Source organism: Puma concolor, chromosome D1, assembly GCF_028749965.1.
Source record: "Puma concolor isolate L17-30 chromosome D1, mPumCon1.1.hap2, whole genome shotgun sequence".
Classification (NCBI taxonomy): Eukaryota; Metazoa; Chordata; class Mammalia; order Carnivora; family Felidae; genus Puma; species Puma concolor.
In genome coordinates this window covers 4,663,939-4,680,121 of record NC_141676.1, presented here as the reverse complement: position 1 = coordinate 4,680,121, position 16,183 = coordinate 4,663,939, and the positions used below count along the sequence as shown (strand labels likewise).

At 54.4% G+C, this 16,183-nt stretch overlaps 1 protein-coding gene across 11 annotated transcripts in view; it reads right to left on the bottom strand.

Annotated features, from left to right (window-relative positions):
* Positions 1–7,303, bottom strand: part of CHKA (choline kinase alpha) — a 63,056-nt gene extending 55,753 nt beyond the window's left edge. For 2 of the 11 annotated variants that reach the window (XM_086676726.1, XM_086676728.1), the window contains exon 1: positions 6,693–7,302. In XM_086676726.1, coding sequence (XP_086532852.1) covers positions 6,693–7,045 — 353 coding nt within the window. In that variant the 5' untranslated portion in view covers positions 7,046–7,302. Of the gene's footprint in view, positions 1–6,692 lie in introns of all 11 variants that reach the window. The other 9 variants (XM_086676731.1, XM_086676732.1, XM_086676721.1 and 6 more) reach the window with 7 other exon arrangements.
* Between the last annotated feature and the right edge of the window lie 8,880 nt (positions 7,304–16,183).

Genomic DNA, 16,183 nt, shown 5'->3' with positions numbered 1-16,183 from the left:
AGCCAATCTGGCATTAAAGGAGAAGAACAAAGTCAGAGGACTGACACTACCTGACTTCAAGACTTACTACAAAGCTGCATAATCAGGACTGTGTGGTGTTGGCAAAACAATGGACAAACAGATCGATGGAACAGATTGCACAGCCCAGAAATAGATCCACATAAATACAGTCCACTGATCTTGACAAAGAGCAAAGGCAATTTAGTAGGGAAAGGACAGCCTTAACAAATGGTGCTGGAATGACTAGACATTCACATTTAAAAAATGAAATCTAGACACAGACCTTACATCCTTCCCCAAAGGTAACACAAAATGGATCCTAGATGTAAACGTAAAATGCAAAACGACAAACCAGACTATAACAGGAAATCACCTAAACAACCCTGTTATGGTGATTACATCTTAGATACCACACCAAAGGCATGATCCATGAAAGAAATAATTGATAAGCTGGACTTCATTAAAATTTAAAACTTCTCCGCAAAAGACGTCATTCAAGAAAATAAGACAACCACCACAAACTGGAAGAAAATACCTGCAAAAGACACACTGGGTAAATGACTATCGGCCAAAAGATACAAAGAACCCTTTGATCACGACAATAAGGAAATAAACAGCTCAACTTAAAAAATGGGCAAAAACCCTAAACACATGCCTCACCAAAGAAGACAGGCAGAGGACAAGAAAGCATATACATCACATGTCCTCAGGGAATTGCAAATTAAAACCACAAGACACCAGCTCACACCTATTAGAGTGGCCCAAATCTAGACCACTGACCCCGAATGCGGGCAAGGGTGCGGAGCGACAGCTCTCGCTCACAGCTGGCGGGACACGACGGAGCAGCAGCCCTGGAGATCAGACCAGCAGTATCTTTTTTTTTTTTTAATGTTTTTATTTATTTTTGAGACAGAGAGAGACAGAGCATGAACAGGGGAAGGGCAGAGAGAGGGGGAGACACAGAATCCGAAACAGGCCCCCAGGCTCTGAGCTGTCAGCACACAGCCCGACGCGGGGCTCAAACTCACAAGCTGTGAGATCATGACCTGAGCTGAAGTCAGACGCTTAACCGACTGAGCCACCCAGGCGCCCCAGACCAGCAGTATCTTAACAAAACGAAACATGCTCTTACCCCTCGAGCTAGCAACCGCACCCCTTCATATTTACTCAAAAGAGGAGAAAGCTTATGTCCGCACAGAAAGCTGCACATGGATATTTACAGCAGCTTTCTTCCTAACTGCTGAAACTTAGAGGCAACCAAGGTGTCCCGCAGTAGGTAAACGGACAGACCGTAGTCCATCCGGATGAAATAGTGTTCAGTACTGAAACGACACACACTATCAAGCCACGAAGGAGACTTTTAAATGCAGGCTGTTAAGTGAAAGAGGCCAATCGAAAAGGCTACATGCTTCGTGCTTCCCATCATACGACATCTGAGAAAAGGGGTTGGGAGGAGAGAGGGGTAAATAAACAGGCAGAGGACAGAGGACTTTCAGGGCACAGACGCTACTCTGCAGGTTGCTACAATGGTGGAAATGCATCATCATACATTTCTCCAAACCCACAGAATGCACAACACTGGAAGTGAACCTTAGCGTAAAGTAAATCATGGACTTTGAGTGACGGTGACGTGTTGATGTAGGTTCACGGATTTTAACAAACGTACCACTCTGGTGTGGGGGGCGGGGGGCGATGTCAACAGTGATGGAGGTTTTGGTGGGGTGGGGGACTGGGGTATACAGGAACTCTCTGTACTTTCTGCTCAGTTTGGCTGTGAACTAAAACTGTTCTAAAAAAAATTAAGTTTATTTTTTCTAAGTAAGCTCTATGCCCAACGTGGGGTTCAAACTCACGACCCCGAGATCAAGAGTCACATGCTCCACTAAGCCAGTCCTATGCTCCAAGTTTATTAATTTTTTAAAAAAGTAAGACCCCTTAAGGGACCAAATTTTCACAGTCAACAGTAAAAACAAAATGTAAATGAAACATCTTGGAAAATGAAACTAAAAGTTATTTATAAGTTATAATGCAACTGTGCACATAAAAAGGAAATTAGGTAGGGAATTTTGGCATAATTTTACCAAAAAGTTAATGATGACACCATAAACCATAATTCACTCCCTGTTTGACTTTTATCGCATCATTCTGCAAATACATCTACGGACTTGGCCAGTCTTTTCAAGGGCTTCTCTCTGTTTTTTGATGTTTAAATGATTCTATTGTGAAGGGCTCATGGTATCATCCTCCCCATCAATTTTCAACTGTTAATGGGTCTGTGGGATATATTGTGTCAACAGGTATGTGTGAAACTTTAACAGCTCTCAAGCGTTTCTTCCAGCAAACTTCAGGAAATCTTGCAGAGATCTGCAATTTCATTTCACAACCGACTGTGACTTTTATCAATCAGCAACAAGAGTGATAATAACAAACACTTGATTTGATGGGCCTGGACAAAAGTTAGTGTTCAGCTGCGACAGTTGGGCATGGACAAAATTTTTGAGCGGTCAGTTTATTAATGACAATTTCTATGTTATAGTAATTTTTTTAAACGTTTATTTATCTTTGAAAGGGAGAGAGACAGAGTACGAGCAGGGAGGTGCAGAGAGCAAGACACAGAATCTGAAGCAGGATCCAGGGTCTGAGCTGTCAGCACTGAGCCCAACTTGGGGCTCGAACCCACGATCCGTGGGATCATGACCTGAGCTGAAGTCAGACGCTTAACCTCCTGAGCCACCCAGGCACCCCTATGTTATGGTAATTCTTATCTTTCCCTATACCACTGCTAAAGGACTCAAGCAAACAACAGTCTGATTACAGAGACCCCTGCCATCAATCACATTAAAAGGACAGTGAAGAGGCCAATTTAAGCTAAAATCCAGTGCCTACCACGAGTCAGGCACTATTCCACTGCTGGAGACACGAGGATGAACAGAAAATGCCCTTTAGTAATTAATTCAATCTAACATGGGAGTCAAAGAATAAACACACAGATGTGGTAAGTGCTGTTGCCGTGAAGGTGTGTATGTATATGAAGTGCTATGGAGGACAAACAAACAGGGAAGAAATTAATTCTGTTTCTCCCTAAGCCAGGCCTCGAAGGAGGAAGTTTAGAAGCAGACACAGGCTGCCAAGCAGAGTAGAGGCGCAAAGAGAGGCCTGGAGACTGAAAACACAAAGCTCATTCAGGAAACGCAGGGTCCAGTGTAACTAGCTCCCTGTTCCTTGTTGCTGGCAAGGGGGGAGAGCGATTTTTAAACAATAGCAACAACAACAAGAAAGAACCCCTCTAAAAAGGGAGGCTGGGGCCCAAGCTGAAAGCACGCCAACAAGTTTGGATTTTAATCTCCAGCTACAGGAAGCCACAGTAAACTTTTAAAGCTAAAGGAACAGGGGCGCCTGGGTGGCTCAATCAGTTGAGCCTCTGACTCTGGCTCAGGTTATGACCTCACAGTTCATGGGTTTGAGCCCCGTGTCGGGCTCGGTGCTGACAGCTCGGAGCCTGGAGCCTGCTTCGGATTCTGTGTCTCCCTCTCTCTCTGCCCCTCCCCACTTGTGCTCTGTCTCTCTCAAAAATAATAAATAAACATTAAAAAAATTTTTTTAATTTTTTTAAACAAGAATAACAATATTTGAGAAATACCGGGCAACAAGATATAGAATGGATGGGGGTGGGGGGGACCCAAAGTGCAAGGACATCCACAGGTGCCTCCTGGTACAGGGTCTAAGCAAGGGCGCAGGCCTGGACTCCTGGCTTCAGAAACAGCAAACAGAGGAGACAGCAGGTGTGAACGTAAAAGGCAAAAGCGGCTCACCAGGTCTCAGCTGTCACTGCAGGCAGAGGAGGGGCCTCTGGGGGAGTGCAAAGGTGGCAGTGGTCCTGCAGCTCTGGCCAGCTGCTGTTACAACTCCAAGACAGAAAGCAGCAAAAGCATATTCCAGGGTGGGAAGGAGCAAAAGGGTTAAACGTGGGACAGACTAGACGGACTGAGTTGAGGTGGTGAGGTCTGATAAACCCCTGCGGACAGACCAGCACTCAGTAAAAAGCTGAAAGATTGTGAAGTGTCAATAACACAGCCAGAGACACAGGAAGTGCCACCTGCCTGTGGAGGGCCGCTGGATTTGGACCCAGAGGAATCCCTTTCCTCGCTCTGAACTGCCTCTTTTGCCCCCCACCTTTTTTTGAGAGAGAGAGAGAGGGCACAAGTGAGCGAGGGACAGAGAGACAGAATCACACAAGGAGCAGGGGGAGGGCGGAGAGAGTGGGGGAGGGGGAGAGAGGGGGGAGGGGGAGAGAGGGGGGAGGGGGGAGGGGGAGAGAGGAGGAGGGGGCAGGGGGAAGGGAGAGGGAGGGAGAGGGAGGGAGGGAGAGGGAGGGAGGGAGGGAGGGGGGGAGGGAGGGAGAGAGAGAGAGAGAGAAGCAGAGCTCACCCGAAAAGGGGCTCAAGTTCAAGAACCAAGAGCTCATGACCTGAGCCAAAGTCAGATGTGTAACAAACTGAACCACCCAGGCGCCCACCTCTTTTGCCCCTTTTTAAAGCTAGGCATCACCCACTTCCCATGTGCTAAATCACCTCTTTTCTCATTAAACCCATTCCATAATTACATTCTATTGCAGAAAACAGGACTAAGAGGCAATGTATACCATAGTTTTAAAAGGTCCTCTAAACAGAAAGGAGAGCTTCCAAGACTACTTCTGCGAGGACCAATTCCTGGAGAAAAGAAAACATCTTCAGTGCTCTTACAGTAACAGTTACTAATTTTTTTTAAATGTTTATTTATTTTTGAAGGAGAGAGAGAGAACATGAGCAGAGAGAGAGGGGACACAGAATCCGAAGCACGCTCCAGGCTCTGAGCTGTCAGCACAGAGCCCGACACGGGGCTCAAACTCACAAACCACGAGATCATGACCTGAGCCGAAGTCGGCCGCTTCACCGACTGAGCTGCCCAGGTGCCCCTATTCATTTTTTTAATGAAAGTGTCTCCAAAACTATCACATTCAGGTAGGCCTGAAAATTCTCAAAGAAAAGGGTGATAGAGATCATCCCAGGCCATGTAATCATCAGTCTGTATAAACGAGAAACCTAGAGGGGCTGGAGGTCAGTGGCTATTCGCTGATGTCAGAGTCTGAGAGACTGGGTCTCTGGCACCCCACTCCTGCCCCAGTGCTCTTGCGTGTTGCCTGTGAGGATGTTCGGACACCCAGGATCCAGCCTTAAGACATTCCCTTGTGGGCCCTTTCAGGGGAGTGTCACTGGTCAGTTAAGCTGTTGTGTTTTGCTTAAAACTGTCATTGTAGGGGCACCTGGGTGGCTCAGTCGGTTAGGCGTCCGACTTCGGCTCAGGTCACGATCTCGCGGCTGGTGAGTTTGAGACCCGCGTGGGGCTCTGTGCTGACAGCTGGGAGCCTGGGTCCCGCTTCAGATTCTGTGTCTCCCTCTCTCTCTGCACCTCCCTGCTCACACTCTGTCTCTCTCCCTCAAAAATAAATAAACATAAAAAAATTTTTTTTTAATAAGTAAAATGAAAATATAAAAAACCTTTCACTGGGCAAACTCCTTTGATTCCCACCTTTGGCTCCTACTGCTCGTAAGCAAATCCGTGAGAGGGGCCAGAGGCACAACAAGGAAGTGAAGCTCTGCTGCAAGACTGGGCACAGAAAAGGAATCAAATGACTAAAACTGGAGTTGGGGATTATCAGTGGCAGCCGGCCAGTTTCCAGATACTACACTCAGCCTAGTCAACCAGCTAAAAGAAGACGGGCAGAGAAAGAAAAGCACTTTTAAAGGTCTAGGGGCGCCCGGGTGGCTCAGTCGGTGAAGCAGCCGACTTCGGCTCAGGTCACGATCTCACACTCCGTGAGTTCGAGCCCCGCGTCGGGCTCTGTGCTGACAGCTCAGAGCCCGGAGCCTGTTTCGGATTCTGTGTCTCCCTCTCTCTGACCCTCCCCCGTTCACGCTCTGTCTCTCTCTGTCTCAAAAATAAATAAACATTAAAAAAAATTTTTTTAAATAAATAAATAAATAAATAAATAAATAAATAGGTCCCACGCTAAATGTTAGACGGTCATCTCCTGCGACCAGAGTGGCCCCAAAAATCAAGGCAGCCCCTTTTCCTCTTCCGTCTGAATAAACACACGCGGACATTTTTTCGGTCATTTAAATATATGGCTACATATTTTTAGCTTAAGAAAAGGGGAGGACCTTTCCACCTCGCTCCTCGTCATTCCTGGAGCCACACCTCCTAAACTCGGACCACGAAGACACCCCTACGTCTGAGCAGCGTTAGCGGGGAACGAGCAGATGTTACCCCCAGGACACGAACAAGTGAATTTCGGGGGCGGGGAGCAAGTCGTGGACGCGAGGAAGTGGCAGTGAAGTCACCAAGGGTCTTCTTTTAAAGCCACTCACAACATCCCTCCTCACTCAAGGCCCTGAACCCCAAAGGGAGGGCCTCCCCTGGCAAGGTTTCATGAGCTTCTGCACAAAACGCACTTTGTGATGATTCAACGGTATTGTTCTGCTCGGAGGAGACCTGTCTTCGCGTGGAACCGGGATCCGTTCTAACAGCCGGTCTTCTGGAAGGTCTGGGGGGGGGGGGGGGCTTGGGTTTCCCACGGGGTCCGCCCCCGCCCCGGCCAGCGGCTCCCCCGCGTCCGCCCTGCGCGCCCACCCCGGCGGGGCGCCGCCACCGACCTGATGACACTGATGTGGAACTGGTCCTCGCGAAGGCCCCGCCAGGCGCCGGGCAGGAACTCCTTGCACCACAGATAGGCCCTGCGCCGCGTCCGAGGCTCGGGCTGCTCGTCGGCCGGCGGCGGCGGCGGCGGCGGCGGCGGCGGCAGCGGCAGCGGCGACGGCGGCGGCGGCGGCAGCGCGAGCGGCGGCTGCGGGCCGCCCAGCTGCTTGGGCTCGAGGTCGCTGGCGGCGTCGCGCTGCTGCCCCACGCCGGGCGCCGGGGCCGCGCTGCCGCCGCCGCCGCCGCAGCTCAGGAGCAGCCCGAGCGGCGAGGGCTCCGCCTCGCCCCCGTTGCAGAACTTGGTCTTCATGCCGGGCAGGCGGCCGAGGAGGCGCGGACGGCCGCAGCGCGAGAGAGCGAGGCTCAGGGTCCGGCCGGGCGCCCCCCTCACGGAGGCCGGGCGCGGAGGCCGCTCGCCGGCTCGCTGACCGGCCGGCCGGGGGCGGGAGCGGCGGTTGGGGGCGCGCCGGGCGGGCGCGGGGCGGCGGCGCGGAGGGAGCGAGCGAGCGAGCGAGCGGCGGACGGCGGCGGCGGCGGCGGCGGCGGCGGCTGAGACGCTCGGCGGGCCCCGCTGGCCGCGGCGCGCGCTCCTATACCGCCGCCGCACGAGGAGCGCCGCCCGCGTCACAGCCCGCCCTCGAGCCCGCCGCTGATTGGCCGCCGGCCGCCGCCGATTGGCCTCACAGCCGCCACCGCCCTCTCCACGCCACCTCCCTATTGGCTGCGGCACCGCCCCCCGCCCCGGGCGCTGCCGGCGCGGGGGGCGGGGCCGGCGCGGGGGGCGGGGGCGTGGAGCCGGAGCCGGGGGTCGCCGGGTTGGAGAGCGGCAATTGAGGTGCGGGGGCGCCCGGAGAGCGGCGCGGGGGCCCGGTGGGAGCCTCCGGCCCCTGAGCCTCGGGCAGCCCGGGCTTGGCTCTGGGAGCCGAAACTTTGCTCGGACCCCTGGGAACCCCAGGACATCTGAAGCCGGGGCCTGGCAGGGTGCAGGCAGGAAGCTAGTGCCTGCAGGCTGGCTTCTCTTTTTGCATGACCTTGGGGCAAGGCACCTCTCTCTGCTGCTCCGTGGGTGTGTTTTTATAACATTTCCCAGCGCCGGCTCGGCTCCTTGCGAGGCGTGGCCGCGCTCCGAACAACCCAGAGCCGGAGGAATTATTTTCCCCGGGTCCGAAAACAGGGCAGAGGCGATTGGCTCAAGGCTGAACAAGGGACCCCGCCCTCCGGGGGGAGGGGTCCCTCCCTCAGCCTCAGTTTCCCTGTCCTTGGTGCTGAGGACGCCGTGCACTGAAGGCTCGGGGCAGGCGGGGCGGCATCCCGCAGCGGGGCCGCCGCAGCCACGCGGATCACTGGCCAAAGGTGAGTGCCACTGGGCTGCTGGCTTTGTGGACGCGCCCCGCCCGCCCCCGCGCAGGAGGCAGCCGCGTGACCGTGACTAACGCACCTTTGCCCGCGGAGGGGGACGAGGGCCCCTTCTCCAGTTGGCCACCCCGGCCTCTGTCCCTCACTCCTGTTTGAGCCCGTGGCCCCGATCCTTTCTGGTAGGGGGTTACAGATAAATATAAAAATTACAGATCCTATTTTACGGGACGTGAGCTGGGACAAGAGGTTTCCCAGGCTGCTTAGGAAATTAAGCGCCTGGATTACAGAAAATGGCTTCTGTGTGGGATTTCACAGTCGGCCAGAAGCAAACATCTCTTTTTAGATCGTGTGTGCTTGGCTGAACTTGCTCCAAGAAAAGTGGACTTTTTGAACAAAAGTATTATAATGAAAAGGGGGCTTTGACAAGACAGCTGTAGAGGTGGGCCTGTACACTGAATTGAGGACCTGGGAGTAGCCTGGGCGTTTTAGAAGGGAAGCAGGGTGGGAGTCCCATTGGATGTTTGAAAAGCTGAAAATTCAAGGTCTTCAGTCAGGCCATTTAGATAAAGTAGCCAAGGACTTTGTCTAAAAATAACACTGCAGGGGTGGGACCGTGTCCATGGCCTACCCAGGTGACAGACCTTTTGTCCCCCTGTCCCCTGGCACCCGCCTAGTAATCTCAGGAATGCCAGAAACCTGGCGGGGAGGAAAGGGCGTTAGAAGTAAGGGTTGGGTCTCTGTTGTTTGAAATAACCCTGGCGTCTGCTGGTTTGAGCTATTAGAACCCACAGGCGCCTTTATGGGACTGCCGTTCCCTGTGGGAGGAAAACGATGCCTTATTAAAGGTGTTGGAAAAGTTTTATCTGTTATTGCTTCCGTTTATAGACGTGGAGACTGAGTCCTGCAGGGTCTGCGTGTTTCAGCTGAGGTCCCTCGGCTAAGATGAGAGGCAAGGGCAGGTGTCCCCGCTCCTTTGTGTGAAGAAAGAGCATTACTTCCAAGAGGATATAAAACTTCCCTCCCCTGCAGGCAAGCTAAAGTCCTGAATGTAGCTCTCATTAGCTCATCCTTCGTTTGGCCACTCAGGGCCCACCCTCAGGGCTGGGGCAAAACTACCAGAGGGGAGACTGAGGAAGCTTGGCCTAGAGTAACGCTAAAATAAGAGGTTTTACAATGAAAAAAGACTAATTCCGCCATAGAAGTAGGGGAAGCCTCCCCAGTCTTGCCTCTTGAGCAAGGCTTTAGAGGGTTGAGAAGGCATTTTCCACGCAGTCCGCTTTCCAGAGTCACCTGTGAGGATGCATAGTGAAGACGGGGTCTGGCGTGCAGTAGGCACTCAAGAAAAGTGCCAGACCCATCACAATCCACAAGGAGAAACCCAGAGTGATAAATCTGCTCATGACCCTTGACCTGGCAACCCCATTCCCAAGACTTTCTCCCAAGCAGTCCTGCAAAGCATGAAGCCCCCATGCATCGTCGTACTGTCCACTGCCTCACCATCCGTAATTGGAAAAGGCTGGAAACAATCTGAATGATTGTCCGGCACCTGGACTGGGGTATCAAAGTTGCTGAGTCCGAGGGGCGCCTGGCTGGCTCAGTTGGTGCAGCGTGTACCTCTCGATCTCGGGGTTCAAGCCCCACGCTGGGCATTGAGTTTACTAAAAAAAAAAAAAAAAAAGGTGTTGAGCCCACATGTCTGTGTATCGGACGGAAGTGAAATGTGACCGGGTTGAAGGTGGTAGGAAGGGTTCATTTTCCATTTTTATCAAGTGCCTTCAGTGCACCAATCATTAGGCTTGGCCGCACGGGTTAATGAGGAAAACAGCTACGCCTGGCTCCCGGTCCAATAAAGAATAGCAATAGCGGGGGCGCCTGGGTGGCGCAGTCGGTTAAGCGTCCGACTTCAGCCAGGTCACGATCTCGCGGTCCGGGAGTTCGAGCCCCGCGTCAGGCTCTGGGCTGATGGCTCAGAGCCTGGAGCCTGTTTCCGATTCTGTGTCTCCCTCTCTCTCTGCCCCTCCCCCGTTCATGCTCTGTCTCTCTCTGTCCCACAAATAAATAAACGTTGAAAAAAAAATTAAAAAAAAAAAAGAATAGCAATAGCAACACTGTCCCCCCCCCACTGCCACACTGTGCCTCTCCCCTCATCCCCTGTTTGTTTATTGTGTATTGTCAGTCTCCTCCCCACATGAGACTTCCAGGAGAGATCTTGACCAGCAGGCCCTGCTTGTAGACAGTCAAATATTTCTGCCTGGATGAAGTTCTGGCTCCTCACTAAGTAGCTGTATGACTTGGGACTGAGCCTCAGTTTCCGCGGCTGTAAAATGGGGATCACAGGCATGCCTCAGAGACCAGACAAGTCCGGTTCCAGACCACCGCGATAAAGCAAGTATCACAGTGAAGTGACTCAAATGAACGTTTTGGTTTCCCGGTGCCATACATCAAAGTTATGTTTCCACTACACTGTAGTTTATTTATTTATTTATTTATTTATTTATTTATTTATTTATTTATTTATTTATTTTTTGATGTTTGTTTATTTTGAGAGAGAGAGCACGAGCCGGGGAGAGGCAGAGAGCGAGGGAGAGGGAGGACCCCAAGCAGACTCGGTGCTATCCGCCCAGAGCCCGACGTGGGGCTTGATCTCACGAACCGTGAGTTCACGACCTGAGCTGAAATCAAGAGTCGGACGCTCAACCAACGGAGCCACCAGGTGCCCCAAAAATAAAATCTTAAAAAAAAAAAAAAGGAAGAAAAAATTTCCAAAAGCTCTGATTGATGCTGAATTCTGAGAGCAGACAAAGAGGGTGTGGGTGGTCGGCCTTAGGAGCAATAGGGATTCGGGGAGACAGTAGATCGGGAGGTCCCTGTCCAGTCCCAGGCATTCCCGCAGACTGATTCCTCTGGCCTGAGGGACTGGCCAGGGGAGTCCCCGGGGCCACTAGGCAGACCAGGGTCCCACGGGCCACCGCCCTGCCACCAAGTGCAACCGCAAGGCCTGTTCCAAGGAAGGGCTTTCTGAGTCTGCCTCCCTGGAAATGGAGGGACCGTTTGTCAAGCACTTGATAGGAGCAGACCCTATGCCGTGTCCTTTACCTGTATTATGCGCCATTTTTGGGCTTTCGGAACTATAGCAATGAAGTGAGTGTAACACTTCCATCTCCAGCAGGCAGCTAGGAAGGGCAGAACCCGGGGACCCACCAGGACTTGCTCTGAATACAGGGGAGCCTTGGCTGTCAGCACCAAAAGCACCTTTGGCCCAGGAAGCAGCAGAGGCTTGGCGCAGTGGGGGTTCCCTAGAGAGCCGGCTGGGCTGTGCTCACCACCCCCTCCCAGGCTGCCCCCAGGACCAGGCTCCCTTACTTCCTTTCCGAGCCTTAAAATATTGATGTGAGTACTCACAGGCCAACAGGCTGAAATCCTACATGCTCACGATTGGGTTTCAGCCCCCGCCGGCAGAGTAACAGAACTGGGCCCCTTCATGGAGTACCTGGGTTGGACCCCACCCCAGGATGCTCTGCCAGCTAGCTCGAGACTGGGCAGGCCCGGCAGCTTCCTGGAGGCCTCTGAGCACTGAGAGCTAGTGTGGTCTTCCTCGGTGGCCTCCTGCCATGCACCCAGCCTCAGTGAATGAAGGCCACAGGCAGGGCCTAGGTCCCAGAGGGTTTAAGGAAAGCAGGTGACCTGAATGCCCACGTGTCTGGCGGATGGGACAGGCCCTCCCTCCCGCCATCCTCCATTTGCAGGGACCCTGAGTATAGCATTAAGGGTAAAAACCTGTCTTTGCATCTTGTGCCTCCACTCACAGTGTGGCCTTGGACAAGTCACCTACCTCTCTAAGCCAGATGAAGATAATTGTTCCTACCCTAGAGCATTATTGCAGGGGTGTGGGGGTGGGGAGTGTCACTGATGCAGGCAGAGAAAGGGCTGGCCACAGAGTCAGGGCCCCGCAAAGGGTAGCTGGGCTCTTCAACTGATTGTTAGCTGGATTCCCAGAGGCTGGAGGAGACCATAATCACCTGTGGTCAGGAAGGATGCACCTGTAGCAACGCATCCCAGGTGCCACCAGGAGAGCAAGGCCCGAGGGAACTCTGGCAATATGGGCCTTACGCTGAACAAATCGATGCTTGTATCCCACATGCAAAAGTTCCCGTACAAGATCATTTTACTGTTCACAAGTGACCGTGGGAAGGGGCATAGCGTGAAGAACGTCTTTCGAGCCTGGCCATCTGTCTCTGTGAGAATCTGGTTGTCCTTATTTAGAGCTGACAGCAGCAATCTAAATCTGAGGTCCTACGGGCTGGTAAAGCCTTCCCGAGATCCCTGTCGGAGAACCTGGGCAGTGGCCATCCAGCTATGGGAAGTGATTCCCTACGGCCCTCCCAGAGCACATGCTGTGTCCCCAGAGCTGTGGGGGTGGGGTTTCTTAAGTTTATTTATTTTGAGAGAGAGAAAGAGAGAGAGCGGAGGAGGGGCAGAGAGAGAGAGGGAGAGAGAATCCCAAGCAGGCTCCACACTTTGAGTGCCAAGCCCGACATGGGCTCCATCCCATGAGCCATGAGATCACGACCTGAGCTGAAATCAGAAGTCAGATACTTAACTGACTGAGCCACCCAGGTGCCCCCAGAGCCTGGGTTTTAGAGCAGGCCTTTCAAACTCACTTTCCAAATTTGATGCAAACCTGCCCTGTGGTTTTTTGTTTTGTGTGTGTGTATGTGTGTGTGCCTTGCATGCATTACTTTTGTAACACAATAAATGCATTTTTTAAGAGATCCTACGTATGATGAAAGTCATACCACGGAGAGGAGGCTTCTGGGCTAGAGGTCCAGAAACCTTGGTTCAGACTCTGCAGCCTCCTGGGCTCCTGTCTCCTCAGTCAGCCCTGGGCTCTGAGGCTGGACTGCGGTGCCAGGTGGCTTTGGGACGGCTCTCCTTTCTGTGTAGAACGACCAGCAGGATCCAGGGATGCCCTGTGCAGATGGGTAAGCTGAGATCCAGGGTCACAGGTGGGAGTGAGTGACCGTGCTGACCCAGGATGCTACGGCCACTGCTGTGCCAACCCCACTTGCCATTCTCCCAGCCCAGGGTCTGGCTCCTTCCTGCTAGGAGGGGCCTCCCATCCCCAGCCCGCGTGCCCCTCGCCCTGTCCCCACCGACCTAGAAGCAAGGAAGCTGGCAGCCCCCCAACCCCAGCCGGCCTGAAGAAGCCACTCAGAGGTCGGTGGAACCCCACTGGCGGCCCTCCGTGTGACCTTGTCCGGTCCCAGAGCCTCTCAGCATGCCCCGTACCGGGGCAGCGCGAGAGAAGGAAGGAGAAAGGGGAAGGCAACTTTGGAAGATCTTCTGGGTCCCCAGGAGGCTGTGGCCAGACGCTTCTCCCCCCAGCCCCCGCCGCCGCCGGGGGCCAAATTCCGAGGCCAGCTGCTGTCCTGGCGGTGAGGAATCCGGCCCGACGGGATTCCTGCGCCACTCCCCCTCCTCGAGAGAGGGTGCTGGGCCCCGCGGCAGGGGCAGGGCGGGGGTGCGCAGAGAGCGGGGTGGTCCCCCGGCCCCTGGGGTCCCTCCGCGGCAGGGCCGCCCCCGACAGCGCCCCCAAGTCCCCCCACGCCCGCCCGACCCGGCGCGAATCGCCCCCCAACGTTGGCCTGGCAGCCGCTAACGGCTGGCCCTCCGACTGGCTTGTCGAGGCCGCCGCAGCACTTAGAGCAGGAACAAGGTACCGCCCCCAGGCTGCGGCGCCAGCGTGTGACCCGGCAAAGGTGCCCGGTCCCCGGGGGCGGGACTACTCCGGGCTGCGACCCGGGCCGAGCACCCGCGCAGCCCGCCCGCCCGCCAAGCGCAGCGGCCTCGGGGCTCGGGCCGGAGACCCCGACCCCTCTCCGGTCCCGGCCGCCTGCACCCACTGACCCCCTCGACCTCCTTCAGCGCCTGCGCGTGGTGGGGTGCCCAGTGAGTGTTCAACGAGTGAGGGGACTGGGAGATTCCCGAGGTGGGGGCGCCAGCGTGGCCTGAGTTCTCATCCCAGTACCGCCCTATTCCCTATTCGCAGTTTGGCGCTGCGCGGGTGATTGTTCCTTTGGCACCTCTCTGTTCCTTGCCTGTAAAATGGGATCGTGGGGGAGCCCCTGCCTCATGTGGTTGTTAGAAGGAATAAATGAGCGAATAGTTACAAAGAGCTTAGGCCGGAACCTGGCACATGGCCAGAGTGTGAAAGGAGAAAGAGTGCTGTATGTGCAGAAAAACTTTTTCAGGGCCGCCTGGGTGGTTGGGTCGGTGGAGCCCTGGACTTTGGACCATGGGTTTGGGCTCTGGTCATGATCTCACTATGCTGACATCGAGCCCTGCCTCCAGCTCCGCGCTGAGCGCGGAGCCTGCTTAAGATTCCCTCCCTCTCTCTGCCCCTCTCCCTGCTTGCACGTGCTCTCTCTCTAAAATGAAAGAAACTGGGGGCGCCTGGGTGGCTCAGTCGGTTAAGCTTCCGACTCCTGGTTTCTGCTCGGGTCGTGATCTCACTGTGTGTTGAGATCCCGTCCTGCATCGGGCCCTGTGCAGACAAGCAAGGAGCCTGCCTCAAATTCTCTCCCTCTTCTCTCTCTGCCCCTCCCTGCCTCTCTCTCTCTCTCTCTCTCTCTCTCAAAATAAATAAACACTAGAAAGAAAGAAAGAGAAAGAAAAAAGAAATTAAAAACTTTTTTAAGGTTTATTTAGAGAGAGAGAGAGAGAGTGCACCTGTCTGGGAGGGGCAAGAGAGAGAGGGAGACAGGCTCGGAAGCAGGCTCCAGGCTCGGTGCTGACTGCCCCACGCAGGGCGCGAACCCACGAGCCGCGAGATCATGACCTGAGCCGAAGTCGGACGCTTAACCGACTGAGCCACCCAGGCGCCCCGTGGAGCATTCCACCTTGGGCTTCATCAGTTCCAGCTCTGTGTGTAGAGCTCCCCACTAGGACCCTCCCTGGCTACAATTGTGTGACTCCTTCCCACCCTCCGTTCCCGGCCTTAGCACTGCGTGCCCTCCAGCCTTCGCCTCCCCCCCCCCCAGGTGGATCCCACCGCTCACCGAACACGCCCGACCCTCGCGACAGAGGCACCGTGAGTACGCCCGCCATCCGGGCGCATCTTGGGCACACACTGCCCAGTCCCCCGCCCCCTCTGCAGCGGGCAAGGACCACGTGACTCCTTAAGTAGGCCACTTCTCCTGGGTGAGCCTCTCTGCCCTCCTATTCCCCTTGTCTCCGACCAGCAGCGAAGGATCCAAGAGAAGCAGCTGGGGCCGCGACACGACCGCCAAGGCGCCCCGGGGCCCTGAATCACCACGCGGAATTCTCCCTGCCCACGTGAGCAAACCAAGACAGGAACAACAGTCGAACATGGCCCTCGAGGGCCATGAAGGTTAAATACCTAGTACACCTGCCCGGGACTCTTCCCTTCCGTGGGAACCCAGGGAGCTGGGCGCAAGGGGAAGCCAACAGCATCGCAGGAAGGAAGGATCTGGATCCCAGGGCCGAAGAGAGAGGGCCTGGCCGGCAACACGGGCGAGGAGTTTGCTTGAGCCAGACACAGAGCTTCGCGGTGCACACCTGCTGCCCTTGGGGGACTGTCCTCATGGCACCCTGGCTTCCCCTTCCTTTGCGGTGTCCACCTGGCAAATCCCCATGCCAGGTGAACCCAACCTGCCCTTCTCAACTGCCACCGGAAAGCTGAATGTTCCTGAAGAACACCCTATAACTGGTTCAACTGGTTTTACCTTCAATTGGTGACCTGAGCCAGGGGGGTCCTTACTCTTTCCTACTGCCTGTTCCGGGAGGTTGGTCTTTCTCAGCCAGGTGACCCACTTTACCATCGTAAACGCTTTAAGGGTACAGTTCAAGACTGTTCCCGTAAGTTCTTCAAGCTATTGTGAATCAAACTGTTAGGAATATTGGTGTACAAATACCTGTTCAAATCCGCACTTTTTTTTTTTTTAATGTTTTATTTATTTTTGAGACAGAGGCAGAGTGTGAGAGGGGAGGGGCAGAGACAGGGGGAGACACAGAATCCGGAGCAGGCTCCAGGCTCTCAGCTGTGAGCACAGAGCCAAACGTGGGGCTCGAA